The sequence below is a fragment of the Melanerpes formicivorus genome, unplaced genomic scaffold, assembly GCF_026170545.1.
Source record: "Melanerpes formicivorus ecotype bairdi unplaced genomic scaffold, bMelFor1.0.p_v2 SCAF_147, whole genome shotgun sequence".
NCBI classification, from domain to species: Eukaryota; Metazoa; Chordata; class Aves; order Piciformes; family Picidae; genus Melanerpes; species Melanerpes formicivorus.
Genome location: NW_027142499.1, coordinates 662,250 through 680,522, shown reverse-complemented (window position 1 = coordinate 680,522; position 18,273 = coordinate 662,250). Strand labels below are relative to the sequence as shown.

Here is an 18,273-nt window from a genome sequence, read left to right as displayed (position 1 = left end):
CACACACCTGGGACATCAGTGCTTCTCCTGTGGGTGCTGTGTCACACACCTGGGACATCAGTGCTTCCCCTGGGGGTGCTGTGTCACACACCTGGGACATCAGTGCTCCTCCTGGGGGTGCAGTGTCACACACCTGGGACATCAGTGCTTCCCCTGGGGGTGCAGTGTCACACACCTGGGACATCAGTGCTCCTCCTGGGGGTGCTGTGTCACACACCCATGGTGGCTTCACACCTCCACCTCCTTCCTGCACCCCACCAGCCGTGTGTGGGGTAGAGACCAGGTGAGGACACTTTGCCTGTGAATGTGTGGGATGGGTCCCACAGGTGCCCCAGTGGTGGAACTGTCATTTCTTTTGTCTCCTGTGAAGATGGAAAAGGGGAAACAAAATAGCCCACTGGCTTTTGTCCTAAATTCAGACCAGCTGCTTACTGGCATTGTCCCTCTGACTCGCTCTTTACAGTTTTAACCCCCACAAAGCACACTCCTGGGGGCCCCCAGGACATTCTCATATGTCAGTGACATGAATATCTCTGTTTCCTCTGGAACAGACCACAAATTCTGCTGTCTTTCATCTGAGAAGCAAAAGCCTCCAAAGCTGAGTTTCCTAGAGGGATTTATAGCTGGAGCCTCCTCTGCTGCTGTTAGGACAGCAGAGCTGCCCTGCTGGCTCCCAGACCCGCTCACACAGCAAGGGGCCTGGAAAGGGTGGTGAGACTCTGGAATAGGCTGTGCTAAGAGGTTGTGGATGTTCCCTCCATGGAGGTGTTCAAGGCCTGGTTGGATGAGGCCTTGAGCAGCCTGGTCTGGTTGCAAGGCACTGCTGCTCACAGCAGGCAGGCTGGGGTAGCTGATCTCTGAGGCTGGAGTAGCTGAGGTTGGGGTAGCTCATATCTGAGGTTGGAACAGATGATGTCTGAGGTTGGGGTAGCTGATCTCTGAGGTTGGGGGTAGCTGATCTCTAAGGCTGGAGCAGATGATCTCTGAGGTTGGGGTAGCTGATCTCTGAGGTGGGAGCAGATGATCTCTGAGGTTGGAACAGATGATCTCTGAGGTCAGAGCAGATGATCTTTGAGATTGGGGTAGCTGAGGTTGGGGTAGCTCATATCTAAGGTTGGAACAGATGATGTCTGAGGTTGGGGTAGCTGATCTCTGAGGTTGGGGTAGCTGATCTCTGAGGTTGGGGTAGCCATCTCTGAGGTTGGAGCAGATGATCTCTGAGGTTGGAGTAACTGATCTCTGAGGTGGGAGAAGATGATCTCTGAGGTTGGAATAGATGATCTCTGAGGTTGGGGTAGCTGATCTCTGAGGCTGGAGCAGATGATCTCTGAGGTTGGAATAGATGATCTCTGAGGTCAGAGCAGATGATCTTTGAGATTGGGGTAGCTGAGGTTGGGGTAGCTCATATCTGAGGTTGGAACAGATGATGTCTGAGGTTGGGGTAGCTGATATCTGAGGTTGGAACAGATGATCTCTGAGATTGGAATAGCTGATCTCTGAGGTTGAAGTAGCTGAGGATGGGGTAGTTCGTATCTGAGGTTGGGGTAGCTGGTATCTGAGGTTGGGGTAGCTGGTATCTGAGGTTGGAGCAGATGATCTCTGAGGTTGGACTAGATGATCTCTGAGGCTGGGGTAACTGATCTCTGAGGTTGAAGTAGCTGATGTCGAAGGTCCCTTCCAACCTGAGCCATTCTATGATGACTCTACAAAAGCTCAAAGTGCTTAACTGGAAGGGACACCAAGACCTCTAAGGCTACCTTGCATGCAATTAAACTGTTGCTTTGCTCTCCCTCCTCCTGGCTGACAAACTGTGCACCAGGGAAGGTATGAGAGACTCCAGCCAGTGAGAGGTTGGATGCAGACCACCCCCTACTCTCCCCTATGCTGTTGGGGTGGGGTTTTTGTTGTTGTTGCTGTTACTGAAGCCATCCATCTGCCAAATGTCAGCAGCTGATAAGAAGTGCCCACTTTTCAATCCCCATTTGTAAATAGATGTGGGCTGCCATAATTAATCTCCACCAGCCAACACAATTTGAATTACAAAGTGAAAAGAGGGAAAAAAAGGCCAAATAAAAAAGGGAAGCCCACTTTGGACTCAGCCTCCACAGGATCCCAAGTGATACTCACTCTATAAATTCCACAGCCCCAGGAACTATTTAAATGTCTGAAAAATGAAAGAAAATCAGCACAAGATGTCTTTTCAGGAAAGCAAGGCCAGAAGTGGAGCATCAGAGATAAACTAAATAGTCTCTTGAGATAAACAGTCTTTGGTGCAGTAATACCTATGGCTCCAGGCCACCACCGGGGCTGGAATGGCTGCTCTGCTCTCAGGGCTTTTATCTGCTCTGCCACTGCCACCTACTTGGAATAAATCCCCTTAACTGATAAGGACATTATGCTGAGGATCCCTGCTTGTCACTTCCATCTAACTGGGTGGTTTATCTGACCCCTGTGGCACTGGATTGCTCTGCTCTCAGACACCGGCTCCCCTGCCCGGCTGGGGTCAAGCCTTCGGCACATGGAATCGTTCAGGTGAGATTGAACACATCCAAGTGCCGGGTTCTGCACGTCGGCCACAGCAACCCCAGGCAGTGCTACAGGCTGGGGTCAGAGTGGCTGAGAGCAGCCAGGCAGAGAGGGACCTGGGGGTGCTGGTCGATGGTAGGCTGAACATGAGCCTGCAGTGTGCCCAGGCAGCCAAGAGGGCCAATGGCATCCTGGCCTGCATCAGGAACAGTGTGGCCAGCAGGAGCAGGGAGGTCATTCTGCCCCTGTACTCTGCACTGGTTAGGCCACACCTTGAGTCCTGTGTCCAGTTCTGGGCCCCTCAGTTTAGGAAGGAGGTTGAGTTGGTGGAACGAGTCCAGAGAAGAGCAACAAAGTTGGTGAGGGGTTTGGAACACAGCCTGGTGAGGAGAGCTGAGGGAGCTGGGGTTGCTCAGCCTGGAGAAGAGGAGACTCAGGGGTGACCTTATCACTCTCTACAACTACCTGAAGGGAGGTTGTAGCCAGGCGGATGATGGTCTCTTCTCCCAGGCAGCCAGCACCAGAACAAGAGGACACAGTCTCAGGCTGTGCCAGGGGAGGTTCAGGTTGGAGGTTAGGAAGAAGTTCTATGCAGAGAGAGTGATTGCCCATTGGAATGGGCTGCCTGGGGAGGTGGTAGAGTCACCATCATTGGAGGTGTTCAGGAGGAGACTTGCTGGGGTGCTTGGTGCCATGGGTTAGCTGTTTGGGTGGGTTGGATTGGTTGATGGGTTGGACACGATGATCTTGAAGGTCTCTTCCAACCTGGTCTGGTTTATTCTAAATAAAGGTTTATTCTAAATAAATAAAGGTTGGAGAAGAGCCTCGAGATCAGCATGGAATAGAATCACAGAATCACAGAATCAAGCAGGCTGAAAAGACCTCAGAGATCACCAAGTCCAACCTATTACCTAATCCCTAACACCTCCTGACGACTAAACCATGGCTTCAAGTGCCACATCCAAGCCTTGTGTGAACACCTCCAGGGATGGGGACTCCATCACCTCCCTGGGCAGCACATCCCAGTGGCCAGTTTGGGCTGTGGCAATGCTCACCCCAGATTGATTTTTTTTCTGCTAACTTAGAAATACAGAATGCAGGAGGCTGCAGCCAGGTGGGGGTTGGTCTCTTCTATCTAGTAACAAGTGGTGTGAGACAGGAAAGGGCTTCAAGTTGCACCAGAAGAGGTCTAGGTTGGACATTAGAAGAAACTTCTTGACTGAGAGGGTTCTGAAAGACTGGCACAGGCTGCCCAGGCAAGTGGGTGAATCCCCATCCCTGGAGGTGTTTGAAGTGGCAGAGATGTGGTACTGAAGGACATGGTTTAGCAGCAGCCTTGGTAGTTAGATAATGGTTGCTCTCCATGATCCTAAAGGTTTTTTCCAACCAAAATGATTCAGTGATTCTAAGATGTGTCTCAGCCCCACCACAGCCCATGAGGCTAGGTGCAGAACACAGAACACAGAATTAACCAGGTTGGAAAAGACTTTGGAGTCCAACCTATCACCCAACACCATGTAATCAACTAAACCATGGCACCAAATGCCTCATCCAGGCTCTTCCTAAACACCTCCAGGGATGGGGACTCCACCACCTCCCTGGGCAGCACATCCCAGTGGCCAATCTCTCTTTCTGGGAAGAATTCTTCCTAACACCCAGCCTAAACCTCCCCTGGCACAGCTTGAGACTGTGTCCTCTTGTTCTGTCACAGGTAAATAATAAGTTTGGCAGAGGGGTTTGAGCAGCTGATCTCTGAGGTCCCTTCCAACCTAAGCCATTCTCTGATGATATGAAATGGACAGCAGAGACTTCTCCCAAGGCAGCTGCAGCAGCAGTCTGGGCAGAAGGACCAGCAACATCAGGAATTTAAAGCATGCTGGGGATCTTCTCAGGGCTAAAGGGTAGGGGGCAAGGCTGATGGGGCCAGGCTCCTTTCAAGGAGGCAGAGATGTGGTGCTAAGGGCCATGGTTTGAACCCAGATTTGGCAGAGCTAAGAGAATGGTTGGACTCAGTGATCTTAAAGGGCTTTGCCAAACAAAACAGCTCTAGGATCATAGAATCCCAGGGTGTTAGAGGTTTGAAGGGACCTCCAGAGATTGTTGAGTCCAACCCCCCTGCAAAGTAGGACCACATAGGGCAGGTCACACAGGAGCACATGCAGGTGGGTTCTGAAGATCTCCACAGCAGGAGATTCCACAACCTCTCTGAGCAGCCTGCTCCAGGGCTCCAGCACCCTCACAATGAAAACCCTTTTTGTGTTCTTGAGATGGAATTTCCTGTGATTTATTCTTGTCAGTGGTGCCCAGGGACAGGACAAGGGGCAAGGGGCACAAACTGGAACCCAGGAGGTTCCACCTGAACAGAAGGAGAAACTTTGTTGTGAGGCCTGCAGCAGGCTGCCCAGAGAGGTTGTGGAGTCTCCTTCTCTGGAGAGCTTCCAAGCCCAGCTGGGCACTGTGCTCCTGGGCAAGCTGCTGTGGGTGCCCTGCTGGAGCAGGGGGCTTGGACAGGATGATCTCCAGAGGTCCTTTTCAAGCCCTACCATGCTGGGATTCCATTGTGCCTCTTGCACCCCAAAATAAACAGCTCTGTCAGGTGTGAAGTTGGCTGTTCCCAGGCTCCACAGCCAGGAGCTCTCCTGCAAGTGGATCCTGTGCAGGAGGAGAAGCCAGCACAGCACAGGCCACACTGCCAAGCTCTGCCTACCTCTCCTGCCTTCATGTTATCACTTCAGGCTTTCAGTGCAATTAATTATTTCCCTGCTAATCTTTCCTTTGTAGAAGCAAGAGAAACAATTTGAGGGGGCCTAGATTTCCTGGGAAAACAAACCTCCTTGGAACTGAGCAGCCCCACAAAGGAGCAATGAAGTCTGCTTTCAGGGAAGCAAAAGTGTTGCTGCAAATCACAGGCTGGCAGTGAAGCTCTGCATAAATCCCCCAGATATGTGGCAGTGATATGCAGCTGATAAGTCCCATTGATCACACACCTTTGACCATCTCACCTGCACTCAGCTCCCCCCAGAGTGAGGGAATGTGAACATTCCCCATCCTTCATCAGTCTCAAACAGCTGCCATTAAAAAAACCCAAGCAGCACACACACACACACAACCCCTTCAAGCCCACAAGAAAGAATTCCACATCTTCCCAGAGATAACCTTATCTTGGCCTTTTGAAATGGGAGGCTGCCCCTAAATTGGCTTGGCACAAAATCCAGGGTTGGGGGCAGGATGTAGAAGCAGGTTTTAAGAGCAGATAATTGAAGTTGCCCTATGGGGGGGGGGCAGGGGGGTGGGGCAGAAACGGGAGCAAGCATCTCTGGGAATCACCTTAAGTGCTGCAAAAGCTGAGTGGGGTAGGAAAGAGCAGCAAGGCTTTGTGGCTCTTGCTAGGAAAGGGCTCAGATTTTTCTCTGCAAATACCTGGTTATTTGTTTCCTGTACAAGAAACTGCTGAGGAATTTCACACTGAGAGAAGCAAATGAGAACTAAAATGAGGAGAAATGAAAACCAGCTCCAACCTGAGATGTTTTGTTATGGTCTTGGCAATTGGAAACCAAGCATCCCAGAACCTCAGCGTGGTGGAGATTGGAAGGGACCTCTGCAGATCATCCAGTCCAACCTCCTGCTGAAGCAGGGCACCCACAGCAGCGTGCCCAGGAGCACAATGGCATGGGCGGATTGGAATCTCTTCAAACAAGAAGGCTCCACAACCTGTCTGGGCAGCCTGCTCCAGGCCTCCAGCACCCTCACAACAAAGAAGTTTCTCCTCATCTTCACATGAAACCTCCTGGGTTCTAGTTTGTGCCCATTGCCTCTTGTCCTGTTCCTGGGCACCACTGACTGGCCCCATCCTCTGAGCATTGCTCAGATCCTCTCTGGGGCTGCTCTTCTCCAGGCTCAGCAGCCCCAGGGCTCTCAGCCTTTCCTCCTCAAGGCTGCTCCAGGCTCCTCAGCATCATTGTAGCCTCCACTGGACTCACTCCAGTAGTTCCCTGTCTCCCTGAACTAGGGAGCCCAGAACTGAACCCAGTCTTCCAGATGTGGCCTCACTAGGGCAGAGCAGAGGTGGAGGAGAACCTCCCCCCACCTTCTGGCCACACTCTTTTTAATGCACCACAGGAGACCATTTGCCTTCTGGGCCAATGCTATCATCTCCAGCTCCCTCAAACGACCAAGACCACCTCCCAGCAATGTATGAGAACCACAGCAGGGATGCCCCTGAACTCCTGACACCGCAGGGGGGTGCAGCCACGGCTGTCTGAAGGTGCCACACACCATGGTGTTACTCTGGGCTACCCCCCTCTGCCAGTAATGAAAGGTCTGCCCTTAAAGACTGTTTTCCCTGCACCCAGCAGCAGGTCCAACAACGTGGCTGCTGTGAGAAGATTACAAGGCAAGAAAATCCACAGGAAAATGTAAACTCCAAAAGCCAGCAGTTAAGTGGTGAGAACCTTCCTTCTCATTAGCTTTCCAGCTCCCTTCCCTCACATTCCTCTTTGTTATGGAGAGGAATGATCGTTTTGTGTGTGTGTGTGTGTGTGTGTGTGTTTAAACGAGGTGCAAATGCATTTTCACACCTCTCCTGAAAACTAGGCAAAGTCTCCAAGCTAATTACACATTATTAATGAGTTCAACAACTGTGGGCAGGCTGCTTAGAGAGGGGACACAGCTCTGCCTGCTGGGGAGGGACACACAGGGTTGGGAGGGTCTGGGGCTGCCAGGTGCTGAACTCTCCTTTGCAACAACAGAAAGGTTAACACTGAAAGTTCATAGATTCACAGAATGGTTTGAGTTGGAAGGGATCTTAAAGATCATCCAGGTGCAAGCCCCTGCCATGGGCAGCAACACCTCACACCAGCCCAGGTTGCTCAAGGCCTCATCCAACCTGGCCTTGAACTCCTCCAGGGAGGAGGCATCCAGAACCTCCCTGGGCAACCTGTGCCAGTCTCTCACCACCCTCACTGGAAAGAATTTCCTCCTCATTTCCAGTCTAAATTTGCCCTCCTCCAGCTTCAATCCATTCCTTCTCATCCTATCACTACAAGCCCTTATAAAAAAGTCCCTCTCCAGCCTTCTTTCAGGCCCTCTTCAGGTACTGGGAGGTTGCTCTAAGGTCTCCCCAGGACCTTCTCTCCATGCTGAATAGCCTTTTGTTTCTGGAGCTCCTTTTTTTCTGGAGCCCTGCAGCAGGCTGCTCAGAGAGGTTGTGGAGTCTCCTTCTCCTTCTCTCCAAAGCCACCTGGTCATTGTGCTCCTGGGCAAGCTGCTCAGAGAGGTTGTGGAGTCTCCTTCTCCTTCTCTCCAAAGCCACCTGGTCATTGTGCTCCTGGGCACGCTGCTCAGAGAGGTGGTGGAGTCTCCTTCTCCTTCTCTCCAAAGCCACCTGGTCATTGTGCTCCTGGGCACGCTGCTCAGAGAGGTTGTGGAGTCTCCTTCTCCTTCTCTCCAAAGCCACCTGGTCATTGTGCTCCTGGGCAAGCTGCTCAGAGAGGTTGTGGAGTCTCCTTCTCCTTCTCTCCAAAGCCACCTGGTCACTGTGCTCCTGGGCAAGCTGCTCAGAGAGGTTGTGGAGTCTCCTTCTCCTTCTCTCCAAAGCCACCTGGTCATTGTGCTCCTGGGCAAGCTGCTCAGAGAGGTTGTGGAGTCTCCTTCTCCTTCTCTCCAAAGCCACCTGGTCATTGTGCTCCTGGGCACGCTGCTCAGAGAGGTGGTGGAGTCTCCTTCTCCTTCTCTCCAAAGCCACCTGGTCATTGTGCTCCTGGGCACGCTGCTCAGAGAGGTTGTGGAGTCTCCTTCTCCTTCTCTCCAAAGCCACCTGGTCATTGTGCTCCTGGGCAAGCTGCTCAGAGAGGTTGTGGAGTCTCCTTCTCCTTCTCTCCAAAGCCACCTGGTCACTGTGCTCCTGGGCAAGCTGCTCAGAGAGGTTGTGGAGTCTCCTTCTCCTTCTCTCCAAAGCCACCTGGTCATTGTGCTCCTGGGCACGCTGCTGTGGCTGCCACTGCTTTAGCAAGGGGATTGGACTGGATGATCTCCAGGGGTCCCTTCCAACCCCACCATGGGGGGTTTCTGTGATTCTATGTGTTAAAGTCAATGAAAATCACTGCCAGATCACTTTAAAGGGTTGGGCTGCAGCACTTCAGCTACCATTTCAAAACTAGGGGTGAAAATTTGCCCTGTGAGAGCCTCTACAAGCAAAAGCTTTTGGTGAGAATCACAGACTCACACAGCTTGCATTAGCTTGGAAGGGACCCTCAAAGGCCATTCTGTCCAAACCCCCTGCAGTCAGCAGGGACACCTCCACCTACAGCACAGCCACATCGACTTTGACCTTGAATGTCTCCAGGCAGCCTGTATTTTACCACTCCCATTGTGCAGAACTTCTCCCTTAGGTCCAAGAGAGATGAGGAGATGGAGCTCTTGGCTCCTGCTCCTCCAGGCTGGACATTGCAGGTGAAGCATGAGAATCACCCTTTAGCTTCAGTGCTGCAAAGAGATGCCAAAGGGGAGATGGAGCTCTTGACTCCTGCTCCTCCAGGCTGGACATTGCAGGTGAAGCACGAGAATCACCCTTTAGCTTCAGTGCTGCAAAGAGATGCCAAAGGAGAGATGGAGCTCTTGACTCCTGCTCCTCCAGGCTGGACATTGCAGGTGAAGCACGAGAATCACCCTTTAGCTTCAGTGCTGCAAAGAGATGCCAAAGGAGAGATGGAGCTCTTGACTCCTGCTCCTCCAGGCTGGACATTGCAGGTGAAGCACGAGAATCACCCTTTAGCTTCAGTGCTGCAAAGAGATGCCAAAGGAGAGATGGAGCTCTTGGCTCCTGCTCCTCCAGGCTGGACATTGCAGGTGAAGCATGAGAATCACCCTTTAGCTTCAGTGATGCAAAGAGATGCCTAAGGAGAGATGGAGCTCTTGACTCCTGCTCCTCCAGGCTGGACATTGCAGGTGAAGCACGAGAATCACCCTTTAGCTTCAGTGCTGCAAAGAGATGCCAAAGCCAACGCAGAAATCCTTAACCAACATAAGATCCAAGACCTAGGCAACCACAGGCAGAAGGACAGAGCCCTTAAAAATACATCTTTTGTGGTTTTAATGCATTCTCTTTGGGAGCAGAGAGCTTCCAACACTGTCTGTTATGCACTCCTTAACCCAAGGAAGCTTACATACACTTACAGACCATTTCTAGGGCTAAATATATATTTATATATATATATATATAAACCCTTTCAGTGAAGGAAATGTTTGCCTAGAAATAGCACACACAGCTGAAAACAACCCAGCAAACCTTTCATCCTAGCTCTGGACTAGATCCATATCAGAGTGTGTGTACACAAAAGCCAAGTCTGAGTGACTTTTATAGGCAGCCTGCAGCACAAATGAGGAATGGATTTCCCAGATTCTGATCATTGCTGGTTAAAAGCCTGGGCTGCTGAAAGCATTATTCAAGCCCCACTGTGGGATGAGTTGTGTGCTAAAGCCATTCTTAACAGACCTGTTAATTGAACTTCATTAGTTTCTGCAGCATATAACTCTGTGGAGCCACTTTGATTCTTGGAGTTGCTAGCTGGCAGGAGAAACAAGCCCTAATTGTGTCAGGGTTTAGCTGCTGAAGAGATCAGTGTTTTATGAGGGATGTAAAAATGGTTCACAGTTACTAAAATAGAAGTCTTTGCTTGCTTTTCAAGGGGGGTGAGGGGCTGGGGGGGGAGGGGGGAAAGGAACATTGAAAACCTTCAGAGAGTTTAGAAGTTGGCAATTAAGAAACACACCAATAAATGAATCTTCCTAGAATATCTTCTGGCTTGTGGACAGAGCCTAAGGAACAGATCTGGCGATTTTCCAGCTGAAATTTTCCTGACTTGTAAGCTGGATCTTCCTGAGCATGGTTTTAATCCTGACATTACAGAACATTTCCTTCCCCATGAAGCCCAAAGAAAGGTTCCCACCTAGATTTGTTCTTTTCTTTAAGCACTTGGTCTTTACTCAGCTGATGTTTGCCCCTGGAATGCCTTTGTAAAGAGGAGGACACCATCACAGCTACTCATTCACCCCTCACTCTGGCACTGGGTGACAACCTGGATATGAGCTGGCACTTACCACTCTCAGCCCAGCCCCAGCCTGTCCTGGGCTGATCCCCAGCAGTGTGGGCAGCAGGGGCAGGGAGGGGATTCTGTCCCTCTGCTATGCTCTGCTAAGAAACCCCCTGCAGTGCTGGGGCAGCTCTGGAGTCCTCAGCACAGCACAGACAGGGACCTGTTGGAGCAGGGCCAGAGGAGGCCACAGCAATGCTGGCAGGGCTGGAAGCCCTCTGCTGTGAGGCCAGGCTGAGTGAGCTGGGCTTGGGCAGATGGAGAAGAGAAGGCTCCAGGGAGACCTTCTGGTGGCCTTTCAGGGTGTCAAGGGCTGAGCAGAAAGCTGGGGACAGACTTCTGAGCAGGGCCTGTTGGGACAGGACAAAGGGGGATGGTTTGACACTACAAGAGGGAGATTCAGTCTGGAGAGATGGAAGAAATGTTTGACCCTGAGGGTGGTGAGACCCTGGCCCATGTTGCCCAGAGGTGATGGATGCCCCATGGCTGGAGCCATTGCAGGTGAAGGTGTTTGGGGCAGTGATCAACCTGCTGTAGCTGCAGATGTCCCTGCTGGCTGCAGGGGGTTGGTCTGGGTGAGCTTTAAATGTCCTTTCCAACCAAACCACAATTCCATGACTGCACACAGCAGAACAGACCTGCTTTCAAAGCAGCATGAGGTCAGCAGACCCCAAGAACAAGCTCTGCTGCCTCCTGAGAAGGTGTTTTCAGCTACCTTGAGAGCAGGGCTGACAACCTCCTGCCCAGCCAGGAGAGTTTTGCACTCACCAGCATCCAGGCTGCCAGTAGCCGCCGTCCAGCCCATGACAGGGGGAATGGCCCCGACCACAGCCCCCACCCAGGTGTTGGCAATGCTGATCCTCTTCAGGGGGGTGTAGCAGCAGGTGTACAGGAAAATGTTGAAGGCTCCCAGGGCCCCTGTCAGGGGGTTCACCGCCAGCGTCAGCAGGGTGATTCCTGGGACTCCGCAGGAGGCTGCAAAGCAGACGGCGAGCAGGGGGCTGTGGGAGAGACGGGGACACACTCAGCAGGAGGCTGTCCAAAGGAATCACTGCTCTCCCCCTCCTCCCAAATGCTGAAGCTGGGTCTTGGTGAGGCTTTTTTTTCACTCTGCCAGCCCAAATTTTCCCACTGGCTCCCCCCATGCTAAGAAAAGCCCTTCTAGAGCTGACTGCAGATATCCAAGGGATCCTTGGACTGCGAAGCAGCAGGGCTGGAGGCAAAACAGAAACTAGGAAGCATTTCTGTGAAGCAAAAGGGAGTGAAAATTCAATCAGCTTGAAATGACATCAACAGCAATAAAGTATTTGTGTGATTTTCCTGAAAAGCAAACCACAAAAGGGCTGAAGTTTCTCCACTGCTTTTCAGTGCCAAGCAGGGGGAGCACACCAAAGTGATTCTGGCAACAGAATCAACATGAACACTCTCTTATCTCCTAAGCATGACTGGAATTGACTGGAGATATTTTGGGTTTGGCTGGAAGCAACAGAGAACAAAGAATGCAAATGATTTCTGTTGATTTCTGCTGGACATCAACTAAAGAGCTCAGGGAAGAGCTGGAAATTGCTCTTTGGATCTGTAAGGAAGTGGCTGGAGCTGTGCAAACCTCTGCTAAGAGGCTCCACAATCAGCCCCCAAAGCCAGTGAACAAGGAGGTTTTGCCTGGCTACCAAAGCCACACGTCACAGACAGCACCGTGGAGCAACCCTAAGGAAGCTCTGCTTGTGATCCCTTGCACCAGATCAACATGGAGTGAGGCCAGAGGAGGCCACAGGGATGAGCCAAGGGCTGAAGCACCTCTGCTATGAGGATAGGTTGAGGGAGCTGGGGGTTGTTCAGCCTGGAGAAGACTCTGGTGAGACCTAGTAGCAGCTTTCCAAAACCTGAAGGGATCCTACAGGAAGGCTGCAGAGGGACTTTTTGTAAGGGTGTCTAGAGACAGGCCAAGGGGCAATGGTTTGAAGCTGAGGGAGAGCAGGGTTGGGCTGGATCTGAGGAAGAAGTTCTTCAGTAGGAGGGTGGTGAGACTCTGGAACAGGTTGCCAGGGAGGTTGTGGAGGTGTTCAAGGCCAAGGTGGATGAGGCCTTGGGCAACCAAGTCTAGCTGAGAATCATCCCTGCCCATGGTGGGGAGGATGGAATAGATACCTCTGAGGTGCCTTCCAACCTGAGCCATTCTGTGAACATGTCTGCTTCTGCAGGAGATTGTTCACATGTACTGTTTGAAGGTGTCTGCTGTAATGGGAAGAGAGGACTTAACACTACTAAGAAATAAAGTGTTGTGGGGGACCTCTGGAAGGGAGGAGAAGCCATTCATTGAGTTGCATTTAATAAGCCACGTGGCTAAATCCACACTTCAGCCCTCCATGTAGGAGCAGAACCTAGGTGTGCCTGCAGCAAAGGGCTCTGTGTGAAGCTGAGCTTTACAGGTTTTGCCTAATTGGAAACTGTGCAGCCTTTGTGCTCCACAATCTCTCTGCCCTCTGGCCAAACCCTTACCCCTGAAATGTGTTGCAAGCTCTGCTCCAACCCTCATAAGAAAACAAAATTGCTGGTGGGGATGAATTTGATGGCAAAAAAAAAATAGCCTACCAATCCAACCTCTGAGTGCTAAGAGCTTTGTTGGAGATCCTAAACAACTGGAAAGAACTGAAATGAGCCAATCCCCCACTAAGGCAGGAACTACTGCAGAGAGCCCAACAAAGGGCCCTGAGGGTGATTCCCTAGGGGACTGAGGAAGATCTCTTTGTGAGGAGAGGCTGAAGGACTTGGAGCTCTTCAGACTGGAAGAGAGCAGCCCCAGAGGGGATCTGAGCAATGCTCAGAAAGAGCTAAAGGACCTGTGGGGGGCAAGAGGATGGGGCCAGACTCTTCTCAGCAGTGCCCAGGACAAGAGGCAAGGGGCACAAACTGGAACCCAGGAGGTTCCATCTGAACAGGAGGGGAAAGTTCTTTGTTGTGAGGATGCTGGAGGCCTGGAGCAGCCTGCCCAGAGAGGTTGTGGAGTCTCCTTGTGTGGAGAGCTTCCAACCCCAGCTGGTCAAGCTGCTGTGGGTGCCCTTTCAGCAGAGGGATTGGAGTGGATGATCTCCAGAGGTTCCTTCCAATCCATAGCATTCTATGATGCTCTGACTCTGAAGGTCTGCTTTCAATTTCAATTAAACTAAGTTGTTTTTCTCCAGCTTTTCTAAGCCATCAGCAGAGCTGAGGCTGGGGAGCATGCACAGAGCACATTTACACTCTGGCATCATCAGCCTTGGTGTTGCTAACACATCAGGAATGGAGGCAGGGCAGATCATTGCCATCCACTGACAATAAGATGTATCAAATCCGAGTCTGTAATGCACCTCAGTGCCCACTGCCTGCCCACAGCACCATCACTGCCATCAGGGGTGGGTTCCAGGCTGTCTCTGTGTCTCTATTCCATGGCATTGTTCTTCTCTCCCAGCTTCTCTATCCCAGCTGGGTTAGTTTCTTTCCCACCCCATCAGCATCTCTCCCTTCATCCCTTTCTATTCCCTTTGGGAAGCAGAGGAGAGCCTCTGGCATTCAACTGGTGGTCAGCCCAGCCCTGACCTGAGACACCCTGATACCAGCCTTGTGCTGCCTGATGGCCAACTGATGGATTGGGAAGGTACTTTTAAAAACACAATGGAATGGAATGGAATGGAATGGAATGGAATGGAATGGAATGGAATGGAATTAACCAGGTTGGAAAAGACCCTGGAGGTCATCAAGTCCAACCTACCACCCAACACCATCTAATCGATTAAACCATGGCACCAAGCACCCCATGCAGTCTCTTCCTAAACACCTCCAGGGATGGTGACTCCACCACCTCCCTGGACGGCACATTCCGATGGGCAATCACTCTCTCTGTGTAGAACTTCTTCCCCACCTCCAGCCTAAACCTCCCCTGGCACAGCTTGAGACTGTGTCCCCTTGTTCTGGTGCTGGGTGCCTGGCAGAAGAGACCAACCCCCACCTGGCTACAACCTCCCTTCAGGGAGTTGGAAAGAGCAAGAAGGTCTCCTCTGAGCCTCCTCTTCTCCAGGCTAAGCAACCCCTGCTCCCTCAGCCTCTCCTCACAGGGCTGTGCTCCAGACCCCTCCTCAGCTTTGTTGCCCTTCTCTGGACACCTTCAAGTGTCTCAATGTCCTTCTTAAACTGAGGAGCCCAGAACTGGACACAGGACTCAAGGTGTGGCCTAACCAATGCAGAGTACAGGGGCACAATGACTTCCCTGCTCCTGCTGGCCACACTGTTCCTGATCCAGGCCAGGATGCCACATGCTTTCCTGGCCACCTGGGCACACTGCTGGCTCCTGTTCAGACTGCATGACAGGAGAAGGGTGAAGTTTTGTGGCTGAGACCCACAGGAAAGTCGTTCTGTTGGTGGTGGATGAAAACACAGGGCTGTTTCTGTGTGCTGTGAGCTGTTCTTTGTGAGCACTTGAACTGTGCTGCCTTTAGACCTCCTGAAAGCATCCAATCCTCTACTTCTCTCCAGTGTTGCCTTAACAATCAAGGAACTGTAAATTTCTTCTAGAGCAGTAATTAAGTGGCTTACAAGTGCCTGCTCCTAAAACCCCAGCTGAGAGCAGAAGCTCCAGCTGTGACCTGATGATTCAGCTTTGTTATTTCTGCCCCTGAACACACGACTTGGCATGGCAAGGACACTGCCCTCAGAACGGAGACCTGAGGCAGAGGGGGATCCAACTCACTCCCAGGTAAGTATGGCAGGGTTATAAGGTGTAGGAGAAGTTTAGTCAGCTCCTCATTGCTTTCTTGGTGACAACTGAGGTAGAGAGGAGTCCAACTCACTCCCATGTCATGGTTGTAAGGTCTAGGAGGAGTTTAAGCAGCTCCTCATTGCCTTCCTGGTGATACTGAGGTAGAGGGGCATCCAACTCACTCCCATGTCATGGTTATAAGGTGTAGGAGGAGTTTAAGCAGCTCCTCATTGCCTTCCTGGTGACACTGAGGTAGAGGGGAGTCCAACTCACTCCCATGTCATGGTTGTAAGGTCTAGGAGGAGTTTAAGCAGCTCCTCATTGCCTTCCTGGTGACACCTGAGGCAGAGTGGGATCCAACTCACTCCCATGTCATGGTTGTAAGGTCTAGGAGGAGTTTAAGCAGCTCCTCATTGCCTTCCTGGTGATACCTGAGGTAGAGGGGAGTCCAACTCACTCCCATGTCATAGTTATAAGGTGTAGGAGAAGTTTAAGCAGCTCCTCATTAGGAAAGAGAATATCTGAGGAAAACATGGAGAGATTTCAGCTTCTGGTGCAGTTCTTTCTGCTTCACTGACTCCCAGGATTTGAAGCAGAAAGGCCTGTCTCTAGGTTTAAATCACAGCAGTTTAAAGGGTCTTCTGGTTTCTGCTAGTTTATGGCCTTCTAGGGACCATGGCAAAACCCAGGCATGTGCTGTGAGGCTCTGATCCGACACAGGCTCCTTTGCCAGGCTGTGTGTACCTCACCCTGGGAGGAGGACTGAAACTCAGGACCCTATTCTGGAGCAGGAGGAAGGCTGAATTGTCACTGGATTTGCCCCATCACCTGATGTCCAGACAACTCCTCCCACTACAGCCTTGTGCCACCACGCAGCATGCACTGCAGAACGCCGGAACATCGGAGGCTGGAAGGGTCCTCCAGAGATCATCCAGTCCAACCCCCTGCCAAAGCAGCATCACCCAGGGCAGGACACACAGCAAGGCATCCAGGCAGGTTTTGAATGTCTCCAGAAGAAATTCTACACAGAGAGAGTGATTGCCCATTGGGATGTGCTGCCCAGGGAGGTGGTGGAATCACCATCACTGGAGGTGTTTAGGAGGAGACTTGATGATCTTGAAGATCTCTTACTCTTCACTCTTCTCTTCCTCTTCTTCTCTTCATTCTTCTCTTCCTCTTCTTCTCTTCCTCCTCTCCTCTCCTCTCCTCTCCTCTCCTCTCCTCTCCTCTCCTCTCCTCTCCTCTCCTCTCCTCTCCGAACCTCTCCTCTCCTCTCCGAACCTCTCCGAACCTCTCCTCTCCGAACCTCTCCTCTCCGAACCTCTCCTCTCCGAACCTCTCCTCTCCTCTCCGAACCTCTCCTCTCCTCTCCTCTCCGAACCTCTCCTCTCCTCTCCTCTCCTCTCCGAACCTCTCCTCTCCGAACCTCTCCTCTCCTCTCCTCTCCGAACCTCTCCGAACCTCTCCTCTCCGAACCTCTCCTCTCCGAACCTCTCCTCTCCGAACCTCTCCGAACCTCTCCGAACCTCTCCTCTCCTCTCCTCTCCTCTCCTCTCCTCTCCTCTCCTCTCCTCTCTCCTCTCCTCTCCTCTCCTCTCCTCTCCTCTCCTCTCCTCTCCTCTCCTCTCCTCTCCTCTCCTCTCCTCTCCTCTCCTCTCCTCTCCTCTCCTCTCCTCTCCTCTCCTCTCCTCTCCTCTCCTCTCCTCTCCTCTCTGAACCTCTCCTCTCTGAACCTCTCCTCTCTGAACCTCTCCTCTCCTCTCCTCTCTGAACCTCTCCTCTCTGAACCTCTCCTCTCTGAACCTCTCCTCTCTGAACCTCTCCTCTCCTCTCCTCATCCCTTCCCTTCCCTTCCCTTCCCTTCCCTTCCCTTCCCTTCCCTTCCCTTCCCTTCCCTTCCCTTCCCTTCCCTTCCCTTCCCTTCCCTTCCCTTCCCTTCCCTTCCCTTCCCTTCCCTTCCTTTCCCTTCCCTTCCCTTCCCTTCCCTTCCCTTCCCTTCCCTTTTCTCTTCTCAGAAGGACACTTCCAAACCCTCTCAGGACAGCTTGCTCCAGCACTCTGTCACCCTCACTCTGAAGAAGTTTCTCCTCAGGCTGAGAGGAGCATCAGTCTTGGGTAAGGCAATGCCAGGGCATTCTCACATGTTCTTCAGAAGTGGCTGTGGGGTTTCTGCTTGGTTTCCTTCACCCAACCATCCCAAGCAGTAAGTGCAGGCTGATGACAGACACTGGAGCATGAGCCTCATTTCACTTGGGCGTTCACTTATGCTAAGGGAATAGCTCCCATGGGAAAGAAGAAGGGGGGGGGGGGGGGGGGGGGGGAGAAGGGGAAGGGCAATCTTCCATTGGAAAATTGGCCAAGGAGCTAGCTCAGAAAGCAAACACATTGAGTAAGAAACCAGGTTTTATGATGGATTCTTGGGAGGAGCTGGTTTCAGTTATTTGGGTGATTAAAATCAGACTTTGGAAAAATACTGCAAGTGCCAAATGAGCTCTCTTCAAATTTCAGCTCTAAACCAAGCAGCATGTCACCAGGCAGGACACCTCCTCCAGAAAACCCAAACCTTGCAGCTCTGCCTCGCTCTTCAGCTCCCCTTCACTGGCAGTGCACGTGCCAAAGCCTGCCTAATAACGCTGCTAAAAGACATTCACACTCAGCTAAATGCTTTGGAGAGAGCTTCAGCTTGAAGAGTGAATAATCAAACCTCTCCTGATCCAAAGAAAATCTGCTGACATTTCTCTCCCATAGAGCTCACTCGAGAAGTTCCCTCCCCAGACACACCCCACCGAGAGCATCCAAGAGGAGGAGGAAGAGCACGAGGAGGAGAAGAGACCCAGGTTTCTCCTCACTGAACTGAAAGCTCCTGCTGACACAGAGGTGTCTGGAGAGATGCTGTCAGTCAGGCTGGGGAGGACTGCTGAGGGA

The 18,273-nt window shown here is 51.8% G+C and overlaps 1 protein-coding gene across 1 annotated transcript in view; it reads right to left on the bottom strand.

Moving 5' to 3' along the window:
- Positions 1 to 18,273, bottom strand: part of COX10 (cytochrome c oxidase assembly factor heme A:farnesyltransferase COX10) — a 157,292-nt gene that overhangs the window by 12,562 nt on the left and 126,457 nt on the right. The window contains exon 6 of the mRNA XM_068168654.1: positions 11,385 to 11,617. Coding sequence (XP_068024755.1) covers positions 11,385 to 11,617 — 233 coding nt within the window. The remainder of the gene's footprint in view (positions 1 to 11,384; positions 11,618 to 18,273) is intronic.